General features: G+C 41.3%; 1 protein-coding gene across 4 annotated transcripts in view; it reads right to left on the bottom strand.

Moving 5' to 3' along the window:
• Window positions 1–21,973, bottom strand: part of tox2 (TOX high mobility group box family member 2) — a 101,717-nt gene that overhangs the window by 54,690 nt on the left and 25,054 nt on the right. For 3 of the 4 annotated variants that reach the window (XM_051074405.1, XM_018703862.2, XM_018703864.2), the window contains exon 2: window positions 1,046–1,138. In XM_051074405.1, coding sequence (XP_050930362.1) covers window positions 1,046–1,087 — 42 coding nt within the window. In that variant the 5' untranslated portion in view covers window positions 1,088–1,138. Of the gene's footprint in view, window positions 1–1,045; window positions 1,139–9,980; window positions 10,139–21,973 lie in introns of those variants that run through there. The other variant, XM_018703863.2, reaches the window with a different exon arrangement.

The following is a 21,973-nucleotide window of genomic DNA, read 5'->3' as shown; positions in this document are numbered from 1 at the left end:
ACCCACTCTTCCTCTCATTGAGCCCTGGAGCAGTGAAGAGATAATTCAAAAAGCACTTGAAAAAAGGAGACATGTGAAATTAAATTCTCTCTTTTTTGCTCTATTGTTCTTTCATTTTCTCTCCTTTGTCACATAAATGCATAAAAGCAAGGCAAGCTAGATCCTAATTATGATTTTCACAATACTAAAAGATTTCATTTTTTATTTTTAAAAAATGAAAGAAAGGTTTCACAAACAAAGTAGACCCGACTGTTCCAGCACTTTGTCAAAGTCGAAGTACTGCAAGTGCTGCATCGCTAAACTTCAATAAACTTAATCATTTTCTTTTTCTTCATTAAACACAATTATATAATGAAATAATTGGAAAATGAGACTTTGATGTGCCAATACAGCTACTTTATGACAAAAGATGGAAAAAGAGAAAATGACCAAAATATTGAAAATTTTTTTCACTTCATCGACATTTGCCCCTTCAGTTTTTTTGTTGTTGGTTTTTTTTTTTTTTTTTTAACTAAAACACGTCAGAGGCAGAAAAAATGAAAAAAATGCCACAGCATGTCTCTGCTCAGGTACATTCGTTGGTCTATCAGCAACACACTTCTGTGAAAAACTACCTGACAGATACCACACAAACCACCAAGTCAGATGGGTGCTGTACTGGGAGCCCTGCGGTGGCCAGTGATGGTTTGGGGATGGGGACTGAGCAGGTCTATCAGAGTGAGCGTGGGAAGAATCTGTGGAGTGAGGAGTGGTGGAGGAGGAGGAGGAGGGCGGTGGCATGTGGGGTTAAAGGATGATAGAGGAAGTGTCCAGATACTGGTGATCACATCCATCAGCTGTTTCTACACATAAGCTCTCTATCACTGTGATTCCCAGCTACTGTGTGTATTAGACAGGTAAAAAAAAAATGAGGGGGGGGCTCTTTTGAGGACCTCACTGGATGATGAAGGGTTAAAGATGGTGTTTTGGTACATGTAGGTATGGGTGAGACCAGTGGGTGAGGGGTGAGGAGGGGTGAGCGAAGGCTAAGAGAGAAGAGTCTTACCCCAGTAGAGGGCAGTCTCTTGCCGTCAGGGTTTGGGCGCATGGGCAGGGAACTGTAGAGCCTCACACCTCGATCTGCAGCAGCGTATCTGCTCTGGAAGGAGAGAGAGAGAGAGAGAGAGGGAGGGTTTCAGTATATTCAGCTAATTCAGTGTGAAACTCCACATGGATGAAACACGTCAAACACTCTAATAAAGTGAAAAGATACAGATTTGAATTCAAATTGTTTCCAGCTAATTTAGTTCCAAAGTTACTGAAGTTTCATTTTCTCATGCAGAGAGCAGGGATCGTTTCACTGTGGGTCTTGTTATGATCCTCGTTTTGTTTACCAGTCACAAAGCCTGCACATCGGCTGCCATGTTAAATCACATCACCTCATGGTGAAGTACCACACATAATAACTGGATAAGGTTGGCTCATCCGCGGCACTAATGGAACTAAGCTGTTGTGTTTGGTAGCCAGGGCTCCTGCACTGCGCTGTAGTCTTACTGACTCCATCTTTCTATACATTGCACAGCTGATAATTAGAGTGCAGTGGCTTCTAAGCCTGCTACTTCTCCATGTGGGATTCAGCTGTATAACACAACCTGAAGGAGTGGCGGCAAAGTCCTCAGCGGCTGGGGAGCTAATGATTCGCAACAAGTGGTCCCTGCCAGGGAAAGACAGTGTCAGCTCAGTGGGGTTCACACCGGGGCCTACAGTCACAGCGGGGGTACCTCCCAGGATTCACTTAAAACCTCACTCTCTCACTCCTTGTCTTTATCTCTCTTCTCACTTCACTCTCAGCCATACTCGTCTCACTTCACCTCTGTGATTCCCTGATATTGTGCCATTGTCACATTAACATCTCTTGCAGTAACAGCTGGTCAACAGTTTGCTTGTTATTTCTGTCATCTGATTTGTGCGACTATTATGTACGTGTGTTAATTGATAAAATGAGCTAGATCCTTTTCTCCCTGGTGTTGGAGAGTCTATTTTAGCTTTTGTACACTGCCTGCTGTTGAAATAAATGCTGCAGCTGGTGATGCAGAAACTGGTAATAATGAGAATAAAAACATGGATTTAGATTTGGAGATGACTATGGCTGCCGCCTGCTATGTATAGTGCTCAGTGGCTTCGCCACACTTGATCCATGCAGTCTGCTAATGAGGACAAATATCACATTATCTTTCTCTCACACTTATTCTGTGACTTGCTTTAATCTGCCCCTCTCCCCTTCTTCTTTTTAACGTTCATTCTGTCAGGTCACCAAACACTCAAACAGAGAACTCACACTCACATGACCACATTCACAAAATACACCCAGATACACCTGCGATTGCGCTGACACAAATAAATTCAAGGGCAGGGCTTCATATTGCTACGCAGTGAGATGTGCATTGTTTAACTATATTTAAGTGAGTTAGTGTCAGTGAACGCACCAAAACTGGCCCTGCCTCTCATTTCTAATCAAACGTGAATCCACTTCACACTCGAGCAGAGCAGGACTCCGCTTTTACAGCGCAGCAGCCATAAACACACCTTTGCAGATTGTGTTTATGGGCCTAAATGCACAGTGATTGCAAAGCAATGTATGCAGAAGCTTATGTAACACACCATGCATGAAAAATATTCAAGAAATAGCAGGCTCAAAGAGCATGATTTATACCCTCTAAAGCAGCATTCTGAGCAGAGCTGTGTGTATTAACAGTATGCTGATCTAATGGTGTAGGCCTATCACAGACTGTACACAGTGTAGGTTATCCCCTGAGGCAGGGTGAGCATACTTGCTGTGTAAGGTTTTGATTTCCTGTGCTCATTATGAAAGGTGAAAACAGATGAGTAGACAGCAGCGGCCATCTTGTCGATATGGTTCGCATAATGATGACCCAGCATTATCAAAAAGAACTCTCATTTACAACTTTCCCCGGCGCCGCACCGCCCTGAAAACCAACAACTAATAAAGCAACAAAGCAGCCGTCCTGCGTTCAAAACATATTCTGAAAATGTTCTTACACTCTCCCTCAGTTCAAGATTTTAAATTAGTTTTCTCTTTGCAATGTAGAATAATTATATGGAATTTTTAGCAGTTTTTTACTCTGACATGAAACATGGCTCTAGATCAGTATGTTACGCCTTGTACATCGTCCAGTCAAACATTTCTTTTTCTCTCTGCCTCGCAGAGCTACTGTACACTGACTGCATCTCTCACTGCATCTCTCGCTTTCTTTCGTGCCTTGTTAGGTAGCTTGCCAGCATCGCAGCTAAATGAATGCCTCACAGAATAGCTGCTTTAGCCAGCAAAGGAGCCACAGTAAGTGAATGTTTGATATTTCTCCAGTGTGCCAGGCTAATCTGGCCCTGTGGCATGCCATTACGGGGCTAATAACAGCTGTCTGCGGCCTGGAGGGGACACAAGCAGGCCTGGCTGCACTAACTGGCCCTGACAGACTCATTAGGAGTGCTGGCACCCAGAACAGCAACAGCCAAACTCCTCACATTTCCTTGCTGGCTCACAACAGTTTGCAAGTGCAAGAAGCATTGTTCTCTACACTTGTTCTCTGACACCTTTCTTTTGTTTTCTAGTCCTCATTTCAGGCGCTCTCACCCTCATCACCTCTCTTTCACTTTCTGGCTGGCTTTAGGTTTCTGTGATATTTCTACCAGAACCAGATGCTGCCAGCAGTTTACCATCTCTGCCTGACACCATGTTGAGTCTAACCTCTGCCTCTTTTTTTTTCTTCTTTTTTTTAAATCTTGCACACCCACACTCTCGTTCTGACCAAAATAGAGCAGAAGGCAGAGAGTTCACTTGTTTGCTCATGTTACTGTAATTCTCTCTGAGAGCAGCAAGGTAAATAAATAAATACATAAATAAATCAGTCACTCGCAGTTTCTAACTAACTTTGGTGTGCAGCCACAGGAAGATGCTGCACCACACCAGGAAGAGACTGGCATCCTCTGAACTTTGTATCAGTTACTGTAGGGCCTGTTTGAGGACAAGAGGGACTTCCCCAGGCAGACAGCAAAAGCAAACATTGTCCTGTTGCTCGGTAGAGTCGAGCCAATCAGCACAAGCAGATCAGGCAGACAATAAACACAAAGACCCAATGATGGTCGTCTGGATCTGGAACCATTAACAATAGGGGGAGGGATGGGGGTAGGAAGTCGGGCTTGTGATATGTTCCTTCGCACGGCTCCCGCCATGTGACACACACTTAAACTCATGTATAGAATTACCTGATTGTCATTACACCAACGCGTGTGACAGTTTCAGACTGTGTCTGATAAGTCATGTTGAAAAAGTGCATTCACGAGGACGAGTGCCGCGCAGCACGCTTCAAACTACGAGTGAGTGAAATGTCTGCCAACACATTATTTAACTGAAGCCAAATGACACATTAACAGGCCAAGATGGTGTTATCACAACTGCATAAAGTACAATGTACTTTTGATTGATGTGTTTTTAAATATAGGTAATACTGAATCATCAGATCTAATATTTCCTGTTAAATCCACCTTTGTTCGTGCAGTAAAGATTATTGTTACCACATAATGTTTGATATTATTTATTTAAAAAATAGGAGAAGAGAAAAGAATCCAAACTGACATATTGTTATCTGATTTAATTCTCAACACCCAGTCAGCAAAACCCAGCAGCCTTCTGTGTCAGACAGTCTGTGATACATCCATTCATTAGATATGTGTATGTGTGTGTGTGTGTGTGTGTGTGTTGGCTTTGCCTTTTTATAGGCTGGGCTGGTGGGGCACTGTAAAGCCAAAGGCACAGCTGTGGGGGTATGGTTACCTGAAACGTTAGCTGTTGCATGTTATATTATTTACGCAGATCTGGACTTAATGGAACACATGTGTGTCTGTAGACGACATTCTTCTGAGATTAGCCAAAAGGTCTGCGCACATCAAACTCCACCAATGAGAGGAATGCAAGGCCCAGACCAGCTTATAGGGAAACCCTATCACTCATCTATGGTATACAGTGCTTACGGCCATATGTACACACACAGTCATGCATGTGCACACTGTATTTATACATTATGGAGACATGCTGTATGTACAGTATGCACTCAACAATGCATGCACACTGACATCAGAGGATCAATAATTCTCACTCTCAACAGCCAACACAGTTCAGCCTGCTCCTTTTAGTGCTGTTGTTCCTGATATTTTAACTCCTAAAACACATTATCCTGTCAATTCGGTTGCATAAACATATTACATAATATCAGTTTGATTTCTAGCTGTGGTGGTCTGACAGTCAAAAACAGAGTATGAATCACTTCTTCTGTGGTTTTTTGGAGACTTAAGTCTGAGACAAAACCAGCTGCAATGTGCAGAATTGGTTTGCATATTGCATTGTGATGAATCATTTTACTTCATGAATTTTTCACTGAACGTGCCATCATTTAATTTGGTGATAGATGATACTGGTTCAGTTTTCACACCGATGCTGAATTTAGAGTTCAGCTTGCGAGGTTGTGTGTACTACAGTAATGCGTATTATATAATAATAAATTAGTCCGATTTTTAAGCTGCTCAACTTTATTAAAACTGTCCTCACTTTGCAGAGACAGGAAGGATTCAATGTCATCTTTTGATGTTAATTTATCTACAGTATTCCTGCCACCATCTGTGAGTTCCAGCCTATAAACCTTGAAGACACTGACATTTAAGTGTTGTTTATTTCAAAGGACAGACTGAAACTAAAGCAGCATATCAGAAACTACAACACAGAAAGGAGCATACATTAATATATGACTCAAGGTCCAGGCAGAAAAAAATGTGTTTAAATTTCATTGTAAACCCAGTACTTGTGTAATAGAATGAATCAATACAAAGCATTGATTAGTATAAGCTGCAAACTACAGGCCTTAACTGTAAAAACATATTGATGTGTGTCGTACATATCCATGTATTTGTTTATAGTAACTGTTTAGATCTTTCTGGTTATATTCCTCTTGTCTGTATTTGTGTGTATCTATGTTTTGTACCAGCAGTGAGAGTCACACAGATGAGCTGTGTGTGTGTGTGTGTGTGTGTGTGTGTGAAAAAGATGTCAGTTAAGGTCTAAGCAGCTCGACCATAACCAGGACATGAACCCAGGGGCTACCTGCCTCAGGCCACTACTGACACTCACACTACTGATCACACCACTGGGAATAACTGGCCAACACCAGCATTTGCGCTGAGGCTATTTATAGCTGACTCTCCATCCATTCCTGGTGTAAACACATGTGAGTCTGTACGTGTAAACACATGCTTACACTTGTGTTTCTGCAGTGGGGGCAGCTGATTATATAATCATCTTTAAAATTCAACTTTAATTTAACACAAGCTTTTCTTCATATTGCATATCTCCCATCTTCACTTGTCCTCTCCTGTTGGCTCGTCCTTCTGTTTTCTATCACTCCTCACTGTGTCCTCCACCCTTCCTCTCGCTGCCTTATCTTGTGTTTATATTTCTCCAATAGCTTTTGTTATTCCACTAGTCGACACAGATCATGATTTACACTGGAGCACAATACATCAGCTGGAGACTCTCAAGCTGAAGCTGAACTTTCCCTCCCTCTCTTGCTTCTTATCAATCTGTATGTATCTGTACTTGTCTGTATCACACTTTTTTCAGTTATTCTCCATTCTCAGCTCAGTCGACTGGCATTTCAAGAAATTAAAATAATGTGTTAAAACGCTGATGTCGTTTAACACTGAATACGTACAGTGGAAAGTAAGGGTGAGGAGGTCACATGGGCCTTTGATTGAGGCAGTTTCTAACCCAACTCTTGCCAAGATGTTGTCTACTGTTGGTGACGGAAAACCCAATTCTAAACATATCAGTGTTGTGCTAGTTCCTCACCTTAACCTCAGTTTGGCCTTTTAACTGTTACTGTATCGTTTCATCTTTCAAACAGGTGAACATGTTGCGCTGTTCTTACGAAATACAATTAATGATGAAAGTGGAGGTTGTGCATCAGCAGCAGTTTGAGTTTCTGACTTTGTGCTCATTTCTCAAACTTTTATGACACTGTGCTGCTCTCCTTTCTCCTCCCTGACTCTTTCTCTTGTTCTTTCTAACTTGACTTTGTGGGTCCGCCTGCAGCTACTGAGGGGCTGTCACGGAAAGTAGATTCTGTACCTACTGGAACAACAATGTAGAGCTTGGCTGTGTGTTTTCAGGTGTGACTGGAAATTCAACAGCACCATCTGAAAGTGTACCAAAGATACTAAGCAGAGCTTGAGTACAAGTGCAGATTATTGAGTGGATTAAATGCTGCATTCACACAGGAAAGCAGAATAAATGTGATAGATGTGATGAAAGACTTTTGCTCCAGTTAATGGTCAAGTACAGTTTGTCTTAGGATTTATCAAAGTGCAAAATTAAAGACTAAATTGCTTCAGTTCAAATGAAAAGAACAGTAATCAGGCTTCATCTATGGTAAAGCTGAATGTAAGAGAAAAGAAATCAGTTGATAACGCTGCACCTCCTGCCAGGGATAACATGCACTGGAATAACTCCTGATGATAGAAATTTGCTCGTTCTGTGTCTCTTTCTGTCTCACACAGACACACACCTGCCCTTTGTATTACATTTGACACAAAAGCCAGCGAGATGGAGCACATTAATAAAGTGCAGTTGGTGCCCTTCCTCTCTCCGATACAGAGGGGAGAAAGGAAACTTTTCATTTTCATTTATCTTTTTTTTTCTGAGCCCCTCATCTTTTTTTATGAGGCTGTTTCCTGAAGGCAAAACAACATGGCGTTACAACAATACAACTTACAACCAACAACTGACGAGCAGAGCCAGCACCTCTGCTGTGTGCCGGCCACGACTACTGTGTTAAAGGCAGAAAACAGATGGTTGGAAGAAGATTTAGCTAATACAAAAACAAACTTTTTTCCAATAGACGTACATGTAAAAGCTAGATTATTTTAATACAGGCAGAGGCTGAGGAGAATAATTCCTTAACAAGTTGGGATTGCTCAGGAGAGCAGAGCCTGCTGAACATCATCTGATTTAATTGACTGACTGTGATATAAATGTCCTTTAACAAAACTTGACAAATATAATAAAAGTGGCAGCAAGATGAGCAGTGTTGAAAAGGAATTTAATTTAATAGAAATTTAATGTCCAACAATTTTGATAATGAGTCAATAAATTGTCGACCATTTATTTTAAAAATACTCTCTGATTCCAGCTCCTTAAATGTGGCATTTTGCCTCTTTTTCTGTTTTAAATGGAAGTCGAGGTGTTGACTGGATAAAATAATATGTCTGCCCTAGAAAATCTTGATGGGAATTTTTAAATGATTTACTGCCGCTTTATAGGTAATATCTAATCAACCTGATCTGAAAAATAATGAACAAAGCCAAAGATTATAGTTGTAGCCGTAAAAGAAATTCAGAACATGTTAAATTTTGTTTTGTAATGAGACAGTGAGATATATAATTTGCATTACTCTGTAAATAAACAGGACGTGTCCTTGTCCTATTAAAATCATGTCATACAATCATATAGTACTGTTTGAAATGATTCTAAATTTAAAGCAACTTCAGATCAGAACTGAAAAATGTGCTGTTCCTCTGTTAATATAAATATCTGAGCATTTCTGGAAGTTTTGCTAATTTTTTGTTTAGATGCATTAACTTCAAATGACACTGGTACTTTTCACAAGATCTGAGCTGCAGAGGAAGCTGCTTTCTATATTGGGGAATGTTGTACAGTAAGTCAGCTTTAGCAACATATTTTTAATAGTTCAATCACACATTTGAGGGAGAGAGAGAGAGAGAGAGAGAGAGAGAGAGAGAGAGAGAGAGAGAGGATAGGAAAAGACAAGGCAGCAAAGACCGAGAAGAGAGAGTGAGAGAGGAGGCAAGAAGAGAGAGAAAGAGACAGATGGATAGAGAGATAGAGGGAGAGAGTTAGTTGAGAGTTGATATGCTGACTACAGGCAGTTGATTTGGTTTCAGAGAGCATTGTTACGGTGCTTTGAATTAATGCCTCCCAAAGAGTCCAATTGTGATTCTTGGGCTGTGCTGACAGAATATTTGACAGCCTAGGGTGAGCTGCTGATCTCAGCTGAATCCTCTGTTCTCTCTCTCTCTCTCTCTCTCTCTCTTTCCCTCCCTCCCTCTGTGTATGTGTGTGTGTGTGTGTGTGTGTGTGTCCCTGTGCTCATGTGTGAATGTATGGTTGATACCCAGCACATTCACACACCTACACATGTTCAGATACAGTAAGTGTGGATGTGCAAAAACAGTCAAAACGGCCGCATGAACATGTGACTCCCACACACACACACACACACACATACACATACATGGATTGGACACACAAAGACAGAGTGGACAGTGTGTGATGAACCAACCCATAGATCAAATAATAAACAACTGTTAACGAAGCGGTAACACACAGAAAAAAACCAAAAAAATCTACCTAACTATGCAAACAACCCTCGGCTAAATTGAGCGCATTCACTCAATCAAGATGAAACAGTCTGACCAAGAGTGTGTGTTTTTTTTTTTCTTTTGTTCTCCCTGCAGGAAACATGTTGTCCCTCTGGGCTGCTGAATAAATAAAAAACACAGACAAGCCCAATGCTTCATTACAGCGATGGCAAGAAAAAACATGCTCCATCAAAATAAACCTGCTACACAGGACTGGTCCAGTCTGACAGCAGCACCACATCATGAAAAATCATTTGTGAAAATGTAATTCACAAACCTGCACATACTGCAAATATATTAATTGTATTCATCACATTCAGACACCACAGCTACTTTTAAAGGTTTTGCTGTAAAGGTGCTGTAATGGGAATGAACTGTAAAGGTAATACATACTGAAAATGTTAAAATTACCAATATAGATAAATCTGAATATTCAGTATTAATTTATATTACTGAAAAATATCTTAAGACCAAGAGAAAGACAAAGGTCTACTTACAGCATATGATTCCTCTCTGTACCTACACTCTACAGTGAGCTACAGTTCATTTACTTGACATCTCATTATTCATCTCTCACTCTGCTGAGCTCGTTAACGACGCCTTTCAGTATAAATAGATTTCAAATTTGTAGTTGTAGGAAACTGGCCCACGTGTTTTTCAGCGTCCCTGTTCAGTCTGTGTCCAGACGCACTAAAACTAAAACCTGAAACTAAAAGTTGTCACATAGTCAGCGCAGCATGGACCTGAAGTCTGTACTCAGATCAGATGAACTGAAGCCCAAAAATGAGGACGTGAAACTTGACTTTTTTGAGACCTGATTCTTTTAAAGACTTGACTCTTGAAATATTATGTCCAAGAAATCCAGAAAAAGCTGTGACTATTTCATTATATGACCTGTTAACTCAAAGTGTCTGAGCTTACATTAAAAAACTAAATTAAAGCAGCTCTCAAAGAAAAATGTTCAGACTGTAGCTGTTTGTGAATAATTGATTTGTCAATCAACAGAAGATGATTGTTTTAATCTGATGATGTTTTACATCATTGTAAATACAATTTATTTTTTTATAGTTTTAATTTTAATATGTCACCTGTAATCAACAGCTTAATCAATACCAACAACAATCATTAGTTGCAGCCCAGGTTCAAGTGTTATATCATCTTAATGGTCAACTAACTTGCAAATTGCTTGTGAGGACCTGACTCAAATACTTGACCTGAGACTTTGACAGGACCTGAAACTGGACCTCGAGTCCCCTCAGAAAAGGTGGTTCTGACCACCAAGAGGAAATTCCTATAAAACATCAAGAGCTAAAAATGTAAAATGAACCCCCCCCTTAATGCATGTATGACTTGGCCATAAGTTATGAGACAAGTGTAATGATATACTGTAAGTAGCAGATGAGTCAAAGGCAGATATTTATAGTTTACACTAAACAGCCCTCCTTTCTCCCCATGTGAAACTGACATTTTGCTAATTTGAGAACTTTAACTCACCACAGTATCATGAGAAGTTTATCAATGTGATTACACTTTGTTTTCATCTCTCCTGAATTTACAGTTAACAGTGTTTTCCTGCAGTGAAAACATCAACATGTTGTCATAAATCTGGCCCTGAGCATGAGAAACCATTTACATGTTTAAAAAAAAACGTCAGACTCAGCACTTCATTAAAATGAACTGGATAAGGAAGAAGAGAAACAATGAGGAGAGCAGGAGGCAGCGACGCACAGCTAACTGAAGAGTGTAATTGTAATGCAGATGTTGACTTCGTGGATGGATACTTCTCCTCTTCCTCCTCCACACATTCACAGCACCTCTCTGCCTTCTTCTCCCTCTGCCGTTACATCTTTCTCTCCATCTTGAGTGCTGTGCCTCACCCTAATTAGAAATTCCCCCTCCGACCAACTGAAATTGAATTGCCCATCATTTGCATAATGATAGCTCACCGGGCTGACGGCCGATTTACCATGAGATGAAATGTAGCAATCACTTAAGAGAGTGACCATGAGGGAGTGCGGGGAAGAGGGGAGAGAGAGGGAGAGAGAGGGAGAGAAGGAGTGAGAATGTGAAGATGAAATGGGATCACAAAGATAGAGTGAGGTTAAGAATCAGAGAGAGAGAGAAACAGAGAAATCCGACAGGTATTTAGGTTATTGTCTCATACAGCCACAATATCGCTGGAAGGAAGGCTGTGTCCTCAATATGACAGCAAGTGGACACAACAAGGACACTAAGGACACTTATGTAACGCCGTTCCTCTCGTCAGTGTGAGCTCTCCTGTCTTTGAACTCTAATTATCATGCAGCATATTTCACACGGAGCCACTATTCTGTCAGAGCACGGCAGAAATCCAGTTTTCCCAAAATCTTAAATACTAAGATGATCTTTACTTTCCCACTTGTGTATTATTCCAAATTTCCAGTTACCTTTTCTCTGGGGTAATTAAACATTTTTTAAGTGGCAGACTATTCATTACAGTAAGAAAGGGGAGTAGAAAAACTGGGACATGAGTGAGACTTTTTTTTCCATGTCCAGAGGTTAGTCTTTCCTCTCACAGCAGCGTACAGTCAGAATGTGATCAGCTCTATCAACAACACAACCAAAAGAAACATTTTTCATTTATTATGTGTCTTTTCTTTTTCCAGCTGATAAACAGAAAATAAGCATCTTTCATCAGGAGAAGTTCATCATGGTTATCCAGGGTTGTGTTTTTTTGAAAACAGGTATTGAATGTCAGAGTGAACTCCATTGTTGGTATAAATGTTAAGCTGTTGTGGACTATTTTTAGTCTCGTGAGTAGATGCGTTAGCAAGTTCTGACTTCACAAGATCAACATCGGGAACTCCTGAACCACCCACTCTTTATAAGAAGTGGTCAGATTGTCGACTGTGTAGGTGTCAGAGAACGCCCTGCAAAAAAAACCTGACACACCGCACAAATTACAGTAATCAATGGTATGATAATCATCTCGTCGTCTCGCCTCTTCTGGGGTATCGATCTCACATTCCACCGGAGCTGGTAAATTTAATTTGTAAAAAATCCTGATAAATCCTGTGACAGTGATGTCACGTAACTACGGGCGCAAATCAAATAATGCTGCGTGATCAGAGTGATGTGGTAAAACGACAGGGAGGAAGCACAGGGTCGAGGCTAATGCACGCCGCCGTCTGAAACCCCAGCACCGACACAAACTCACCACTCAGGGTCCTTTCTATTAAAACTGCTTATTCACAGGGGTGAGTGGGCTGAGGCAATTGGTGTAGAGGTCATATTTGTTTTTAATATTCAGAGTGATATGTTGGGCTATCAGGTTGGAAGCTCTGCCCAGAGTCTGATAAGGCCACTGTTTATTGTCTAACTTCCACTCTCTAACCTGAGGAACCTCAGACTCTCACACACGGTACTTTCCACTACTTAGCCATTACCTCAGTGTGTGTGTGTGTGCATGGTTTATACAGTAGGCTGTGTGTGTGTGTGTGTGTGTGTGTGTATGAGTGTGTGTTTGCGTGACAGAGCCCTCATGTGTGTGTGATCTGTGGTTTCCATCACAAGTCTTGACCTAATTAAAAGGGCCTGTCGATGCTCAATAACTGACAAGTCAACAGAAAGCACTCTGACACACACACACACACACACACACACACCACTCAGTGCACAAATCATTTATTCAATTCTTCAATCTCCTCTTCCTCTGTCCATCTCAACAGAAGTGATCAGTGATCACATGTCGCATGTTAAAGTCAGCCGGCCCAGACAGGAGGGAGTTAAGTCCCTTATCTCTCCTCCCCAGAAGAAATTCCTACTAGAGGCCTCGCTCTGCTGGTTTCCTGCCTTCTTGCCCAATGCCCTATTTTTACTCATCGGGGCTCTAGAATACCAGGGGCAGCTTTTTCCTTGTCACTAACATATTTCCTGCCATTCTCACTCTGACATTTCTCCCCTCTGCACGCTTTGCTCAAATCGTTCCCCCTCTTTATGGGTCATAACCTTTCAGTCGGGGCCGTTCATATTCAAATGTACCTGCCGATGCCCGAACCGCTGCGAGCTCATCCATCAGTTTTGGTTAGCCTTTTTTTTTTCCTGGTGTTCGCAGGTTTTTTTTTTTTTACATCAGCTTCACTTGGTGTTAATCTGAGATCTTTGTGAGTGCTGCCAGAAACAATCAGGTCCTCTGTAAGCTCTGCTGTCAGGCTGACTGTACTGTGATGTCCCATCCACAAAACCATTAGCAGTTTGCTGTTTCAGCCTCTAAATAACAAAAATAAACTTTAGATAGGTTCCACTAATTCTGGGTTTTAATCTTAATTTTTACCTCTAAATTTGATGTTTAGCATTGAGTGTGTGTGTGTGTGTGGTGTGTGTGTGAATGAGCATAATTTTATTTTTTTAAACAGAAGTGTTTTGACATCGTTATAATCGATTTGTAAACCAGGTCCCAGAAGAGGGAGCTGTTCCGGTGGGTCAGAGGTAGCTAGCTGGCTCAACATGTTGCTCGCAGTCTGTGGTACAATGAACTGTTTGGTGAGAAAAAGCTTCTGGATATCGCAGAATTGTTTTGGCATTCAATACAGAGGTTGTGTGATGTGCTGTAAAATGTAATCTAGACTGAGCTAATGTTGGTGCAGGTTTTGCTCTAAATAATATGTTGTGTGTGTTCATTTACAGTAGTACAGACTGACCTGTCAAAATAAGGTCCTCTTATTTCTCCCATACCTGTGGTGAGGAACTATGAGGCACCATGTACTGTTAGGAAGACTTCTAACGTGAAACATTTCAGTCAACCTAATATGCTGCTCAGTTTGTGTTTCACTCGTAAAGTGGAAGCTAGCAACATAGACTACTGTAACTATCACTGTTTCCCACTAGATGTCACATTTTGTTTGAGTCAACAGCAGCGTCTGCGTACTCAAATGTTGAGTTTGTCCTGTACTGTACAAAGGAGTCGAGCTAATGGCTCCAGTTTTGGTGATAGACAATGACCAGTCTGTGACTGCAGCGCTCTGTACGTTACTCTGTACTGCAGCATCTCCTAAATCACTGATTTGTAATTATGTCAGGAGTTGAAGTTATTGTTAGAAGATGAGGTGCAGGAAGAAAGGCAGGCAGGGAGGTGTGCAGGGAAAAAACAGGTGAACATTTATTGGTAGTCTCCAATGATAGAACACGAAACAAAGAAAAACATGAGGGGAAAACTTAGTGTTCTTCACTCAAAGGTGCTGCTGACCTCTCCAGTTCAAACTGGCCAATCAGGTCAGAGCTCTGGGACAAAGACAAGAATATACATGGTAATCATTCCAACACGACCCAACCTCATTCTTCAATATGTCAACATATACAGGCATTCATAATAAGCAAATTACTCGCATATCTTTCAGCATTTACCTTAACCGGCTGTCATTTCAGCCAGCGATTATCCAATCAAATCTGAGACCCCGCCTACTCATACTCCCTGTAAAATGGCCACTGTTGTGACGAGCTTCCTCTTTAAGCACCAGCACAAGATGGCTTCCTGTTCAGTTGATAACTTTAACATAACCTGATGAGGAAAACTGTCAGGATGTCCAACACCCCTGACAAAAGGGTTTAGCAAGTAGTTAGTGACAGAGGTAGTGTTTACTCACACACAAGTGTTTGTCAACACAGAGACAGCACCAAACGAATTACCGCTACCACACTCCCACCAACAGAGCTTTAATGTAGGAGTTAATGTAGAAGAATAAATAAAATCAAATTTCATCTTTTTGGTTATGAGTCAAAACAAACACCATATACTGATTTCTTAGCAAGAAATTTTGATAATTTGGGTTTGACTAAAAGCCAAATGTACAGCCAAAGAGCAACTTTTAAAATACCAGTGAGGCCAGCTCTAATGAGCTGTCAAACTTTCAGTGTTGCATTTTGACAGCTGGAACCATCCCGCCAAAGTCACAAGTCAAGACCTAGATTTTTTTAACTGTTTCTTGACTTGCCTGAAGCCTTTTATAACCAACCTGAGTGACGAGGTGAACTCGAATGTACTGCTTCCACTCTGCTCGGGAGTCCCTGGTACAGAATGTGCATTTAGAGAATTCAAAGTGAGAGGCCTGAGGACGCCTGAGAAGAAAAAATGAATGGCAGTTTAATGAATGCCCTGGGGAGATATGATATCAGTGACTGGCTCCTTCAGTGCAGCTTTCATCCTATTCATACACCAGCATGGTCTGAATGCAGGTGAATCGATGCTGGTTAAAAACACTAATGGCACATAAAGGGAGCACACTCCACTACTGTGTTTCTTTCTTGCCAAGGTCTGATCACTCCTAGACTATTAATGGAATGCAGCGCTCAGCGGAGAATATCCAGCCGGCTACAGGTGAAAAAAAGAAGTCCATTGTGTGAATTTTCAAGGCTTCATCAAGTGCCACCATTTTGCGACACTGACATTCTAGATGAAGAGTGTTTAGGTTCCTCGTTCAGATTTGCTGTTTATATTCATCCTGATGAGTGGGATGTCATGAACCCAAGATGGGGCACACCTGTACTCAAACAGCATTGTCTTTTAAATTGCTTTTTAAAAACTTTTTTGCACTTTTACCAGGCACATTTATGAATATCAACATTATTTCCCACTAGGAGGTAAATGTTATTGAATGGTTGGCAGGCTGCTGGTGGAGGGGGGAGGCTGCTCAGCTGACTAAAAGAGCCATTCTCCATTTTATCTCTCAATCAGTGTGTATTTGTGCATGTGCCTGAATGCCATCCCACTGGTGTGTGTCTGTGTGTGTGTGTGTTTATGTGCAAACGCGTGTTTCATTTTGACGAGGAGCAGAACGAGCCAGAGCTCGCTGCACCGCGAGGCCATGTGAGAAAAAGTTCACGTGATGCGAGCAAATACAGCCGGTCTCGGGCAGGATGGAAAGACTGTAATCAAACCATAAATCAGAAATCACTGAACTGCCATCCACCCACCCCCTCTCCCGCTCTCCTTTTTTTTGTTACTACCCTCCTACTCCTCTCTGCAGAGCTCTCTGTAAAGCATGCTGTTACATACAGCTATGTATATACTGCTCTGGAAGACATGAATTCAGATCAATGAAGATGCTTTTTCCACATATTGGTTTTAAAGGTTTAAATCATGAGATACCTGAAATCACACAGAGAAAAAATCCAATACTTAACCGATCAGTGAGCTTTTTCTATAAGCTCTGCTGAGAACTAGCGATCCATTTCCATAAAACCATTTCCATACCTTAAACAAAGTCACCAGTCACATGTGCACATGTTCATGGCTTTCTCTGTCGGCTCACAAACACATGCAGTCCATATTTGTCTGGCCATGACTTTCACAGTGAGCCACCTGGTGTGCTGTAATATCAGGAGAACAGTGGGGTCATTGTGAAGGAGCTGTGTGATATCAAGGAGAGTGACCCATTTAGAGCTCAGCCACAGAGCTGACAGGCCTCTGTTATGTCTAGGACATCTGGAAGGCCGGAGCCTCGTACTCTACATACGAGTCGGTCCTTTCCAGAGAAGGAAAAGCCATCTGACACGGTGACGGATATTTCACACGCTCACCTATAGGTCCTGTTCAGAGGGCAGTGTTGTAGAGTGCTGCTGATGGTGGTGAGGATCTGTTACAGTACACACAGAAATGTGTGAAGCTGTTCTGGTCATCTTGCAGTGGTTTTTAAAGGGCTGGAATAACAGAGCAGAGCGTGTGCTATCTGCTGCTCAGCAGAAGTGCTATGCAAAGATCAAGTGATCAAGGGAAAAAGTTCTGTCTCATTATTTAAATGAGAATTACTTTTTCAGTAGCTGATTCAATCCGGCGATGTTCAAAAGAGGCTTCGCATATTCTGCAAAATAACTGTGGCAGGAGAAAGTGACTGCTTCAAGTGGAAGTAAGACGCAGGAATTCAAAGAAATGTATCATACACAATGCTGTCTAAAACGACTGAGATTTGTCCAATGAAGCTGCAGTGTTGCACATTATATAAACGAATACATGAATGCAATGCATAATGAAGAGGCCAAAATGAGCCAAGGCAAGCACAGTGAACAAAGCCCCCAGGGAAAAGGAAATTATTCAGAAGAGACGAAGACACAATTCATAATAATATTGGGAAGGGAAACTTTTTTCCTCTCGTTATTTAAAACCCATGCTTTCAATGTAAAACCAGAACTAACCTACATGTACTGAGTGGCTTACTTTAGCAGCAAGATAAGCATTTTAAAGGATCAGTTTTTTTACACTCAATTCAAAGCCCTGCTTTCAGATTATAGCCTGGGGTGAGATTGCTGAGATGATATGTAAACTAAACACAAGCTAGCCTAATATATGTAATAGTTCAAATATAATCTGTGCACATTACACTTAGTTCACTGCAACAGCAAAAGCTCTGATTATTCAATCTACAACAATCCTGCCGTCATTTCACTTTTTGAAGCCCAAACAATAATTCTGTATCATGAGGTAATTCATTTTTGTATGGAGAGGCAATTGGCTGCAAAGATTGAATCACTGGGCCTTGTTTCATTTTCCATGTAATTAAATCAGCCTCTGAAAAAAAAACGATGTAAGCTGGCATACGATTTAGGGAAAATTAGCATTTTTAATCACAGTACATTACTTTAATAACTCAATAAATCTGTGGCAGCTGGAGCATCTGAGAATGTTGTCACAGCCACTTAGTTCTGCATTTGCAACTAATACAGGCTGATGAGAATCATCCTGAGAGGGAGAATAAAAAGTGTTAGAGAAAGGAGAGAAAAGAAAAGGCAGCAGACTGAGACAGGGAGGACGAGAATCCAGGCAGGGAGAAACAAAAGCGTGGCAGGTGAGCACGACCCATAGGAAAGAAATCTCTGGCACAGAGAGAGGGGCTCGGCACTTGTCTCACCACTTTGGGTTATTAACTGTTAATCCCCAATTAGTTCATCTGTCACCTCCATGTTGTACATGAGACCTGCTTACCCCTCGTGCTGCTTTGTTGCTTGTGTTTGTTTGTGCAGCTTAGCGATAGTAGTTGCCAAATACAATAACAACAAGCCTGATCAACTAAAGAAAATCTCATTTAATTGTAAAGGGAAACCATAATCCTGTGTATGTTTACTATACCAACTAATCCTCCATCTTGATCACCATTCAGGTTGTTTGTCCATACCACTGTATACAACTTAGAGGAGTGTTTCCTGAAAGTGAGTCCTTACAGCAGCACGATGGCGTACTGGACCTTCATCACCAGGGTTACAATAATAAAGGTGTGGTTTAGCCTATGGAACAGTCATGGTTTGGTTAGGTAACAGCACAAAAACAGCTTGGTTAGGTTTAGAGCAAGGTCGTGGCTCGGGTTAAAATAAGTACCTCTTAAAGGTTAGAGGACCTGCATCCATTCTCATGGTTACAATAATAAAAACACAGCTATGGTTGTGTAACGGCCGTAGATTTCTGAAACAACAACAACATTTCCGTTAGAACCGGTTTCAGCGGGAAACGAACTGTGGTTTCCTCTGTGAAAGTCCCATGTTTTGTCGACTCATCCATCCACCCAAACATCCTCCTAATGTGGATTTGTTGCTCTATATGCTACGTCACCTGACTTCCTCCTTTGCTCCCGTCATAATACTATAGCAGTTAGAAATCACCTAACAATAAAACACAAGATAGCTGCTTACATACATGACCCATGAGGTCTGTTTTTCAAGGAATAGTCTGTTTTACAGAACCAAGCTTTAAGTGTGGATACAAATTAAAACTATCAAATCTTGGCCCCGCAGCTAAGAGAGTGTGGCCTTATCAAAAAGAAATAGCAGGATTGTTATTGTAATGTGAGAAAACCTGGAAGTGTTGTTGAAAGGTCAGGCAGTGGTTTGTGAATTACTGCTCCCTCTCCACATTCTGCATGTCTTTCCTCTCCTAAAGACCACAAAACCTCCTCAGAAATAAAACCAGACTGTCCTCTGTAGGAACTGGACAGCACTAATAAAACATCTTAAAACTACCTGAGCTTACACTTAGTGCTAATCCAAACATAGTGGATCGTTCACATCCAGATGATGGATGGTTTACATGCAAATAATGATTATTTTTGTTATTGATTGATCTATAGATCTGTCCTGTTGGTTGCCGGTTTCTGTTGCTTCTTTTGTCCTAAGAACAGGTCATAACCCAAAGATATTCAACTAACAAAAACATATCACACAGAAAATCAGTAAATCCTCACGTTTGAGAGACTAGAGCCTGCAAATATTTGACAGTTTTGTTGTCAATTAATTTTCAGAACTATCTTCTTTTAACCATAAAGGCAAACAGTCATGAGGCTCTGACACTGTCCTGCACTGACAAACAGCCTATTTTGTTACTTAGAAGTGAGAACTTGTTGAAAACTGTGTGATCGCAGTGTGGTAGGAGCACTGATGTTCGATGTAGGTCTGATGTTCACTGTGCTGTAATGAAAATAACTGTAAGTGTGAGCAGGTGCATGAGCACAAATTGAAAGTGAGAGCCCGGTGTCATGTCAGCACGTGCATGCTTAGGAAAGAGGACTCTGTCTTGGTTTGTGCGAATATGTGTGTGTATCCATGTTAATGTGTGGTATACCATTCTACTGACTTTTTTCTCTATAAGTTTGCAGAATTGCTCGACCTGCCTCTTTCTCTCTGTGCGCCAGATAAAGCTCTATCTCTCCATCTCCTCTTCCTCTCTGTCAGTTGTTTGTTTGCTAGTTTCTTGCACAAGTACAGAGCTGCAATAGTAGAAACTTACATCATTTCACAGCTCAACAGTATCCTTAAGTCTGCGTTCAGACATTCATGTTTACTCACATCTTTTTACATCAATGTACCATATCTGGCGAAGGCACTCATGAAAGACAACATTAAAAAAATCCTACACCTTATTGAGATGTGAGTTTACATTCACCATAGGCAGGAGAGGCGCATGAAAGCATTATGGCACAGCATCAATGCCCTGAAGGTGTGCTGGCATGCATCTGTGCCCATTCGCTCTATCTTCTCAGTTCCATTCAGGAGACTGGGGAGCCTTGTTTCCACTGATACACAGCTTTTTGATTCACTTAGCAGGCTTTGTCATGTGCATGTTGGATTAAGCCTCTGACTAAAAATCAACCGTGCAGCATGAGCGCACACACATGCACGCTACAGCGCCCACAAATCCGCAAACAGCCATTAGCACAATAGTGGTAGACCCCACTAATTAGCTCATCATCTCTGCACCTCTCCACCTCGCTCCGTGGATCCCGTTTCAGAGAACACTTTCTAAAAGTGTCGTGGGGGTTATGGTGGCATTACGGCGTTGGACATGCGAGTGTATTTCCGTGTGCTCTCCGGGGGACAAGTGGCGACACACAGGACTTGTAGTATCCTCTATCGACTGTTTGACTAACACTAAAATAGCACCCGAAGAGGCTAAGTTGATTTGACAGGACACGTACAAGAAAAAGCTATTATAACGCCATGCCAGGCTGATTTTGCGAGAGCAGCTTGGCCAGGCAGCTCAATCCATTTGCAGATCAGGCAACAGTGGATCAGAGGCGGCTGGATTTTTATAATACTCCACAACAAACACACAACAACCTAACAGCTCACATTTATGGGTCTGAATTTCATCTGCTGGTTCCTCTTTCTCTCTCCTCTCTTTCCCATAATACAATTGTTAGGGCATTTTCACGCTGCTGTGACTGGTCAGAAATGGCTATTATTATTCAGCCAGAAACAACAAAAAAATCCTGAAGAGAAACCATGAAAGTTCTCTTGAATGTAAACAGTATAATTTTCCAAATATCTCGAGACAAAAATCTGACAGCATTTGTTTTCTTTATTGTGGTTCATATTGCTCTGAGGTCATTCGAAGAAGAGGAAGATCACTTTGTACTTTATGAGTGCCAAAACAACCTCAGTGTCAATTACTGTTGATCTTAACACAGCTCAAAGGAAGGAAGTGGTAACACAGTAGGCCTCGTGCACATCTATTTATCAGGCATTATGGATTATGATAAATTTCTTTGTTGAAACGTTCTCTTTTCTTTAAATCCAGTGTAAAGTAGGGCTGTAATTTCAGCGCTGTAAACTGGTTGCCTCTTAAAATTCTCCCAGTGTATGTGAGAACATTTGCAGATTTTGAATTACCACCACAGATTTATACCTCTGCCACACACTGCAGTCCCTCAGTGTGTATACTTTGTGCAGCAGCCTCTATACTTTCACTCGTGTGTTTTCTTGCATAGAATTCAGTTGGTCATTATTTTCGAGTTAGAACAGTAATGTTCAGTATGTGTTGGTTAGTTTGTGGTGGGGCTGAAGAGCCGGTGAAAGATGAACACACTCTACATGGTCTCTTATAGTTTCATATGTAGCCTGGGACCAACAACTGGGGTTTATACGTGACTATATATAAACATCATCACAAAGTGTGTGTCTGCACCGTGGCCTCGTGGTTTCTGATATGGCACAGTCAGTGAAATGGCAGAGAAGCCAATTTACAGTTTATAAC

This window comes from Lates calcarifer, linkage group LG12 (genome assembly GCF_001640805.2).
Source record: "Lates calcarifer isolate ASB-BC8 linkage group LG12, TLL_Latcal_v3, whole genome shotgun sequence".
NCBI lineage: Eukaryota > Metazoa > Chordata > Actinopteri > Centropomidae > Lates > Lates calcarifer.
The sequence above is the reverse complement of the archived record's forward strand: the minus strand, read 5'-3'. Positions and strand labels throughout refer to the sequence as shown.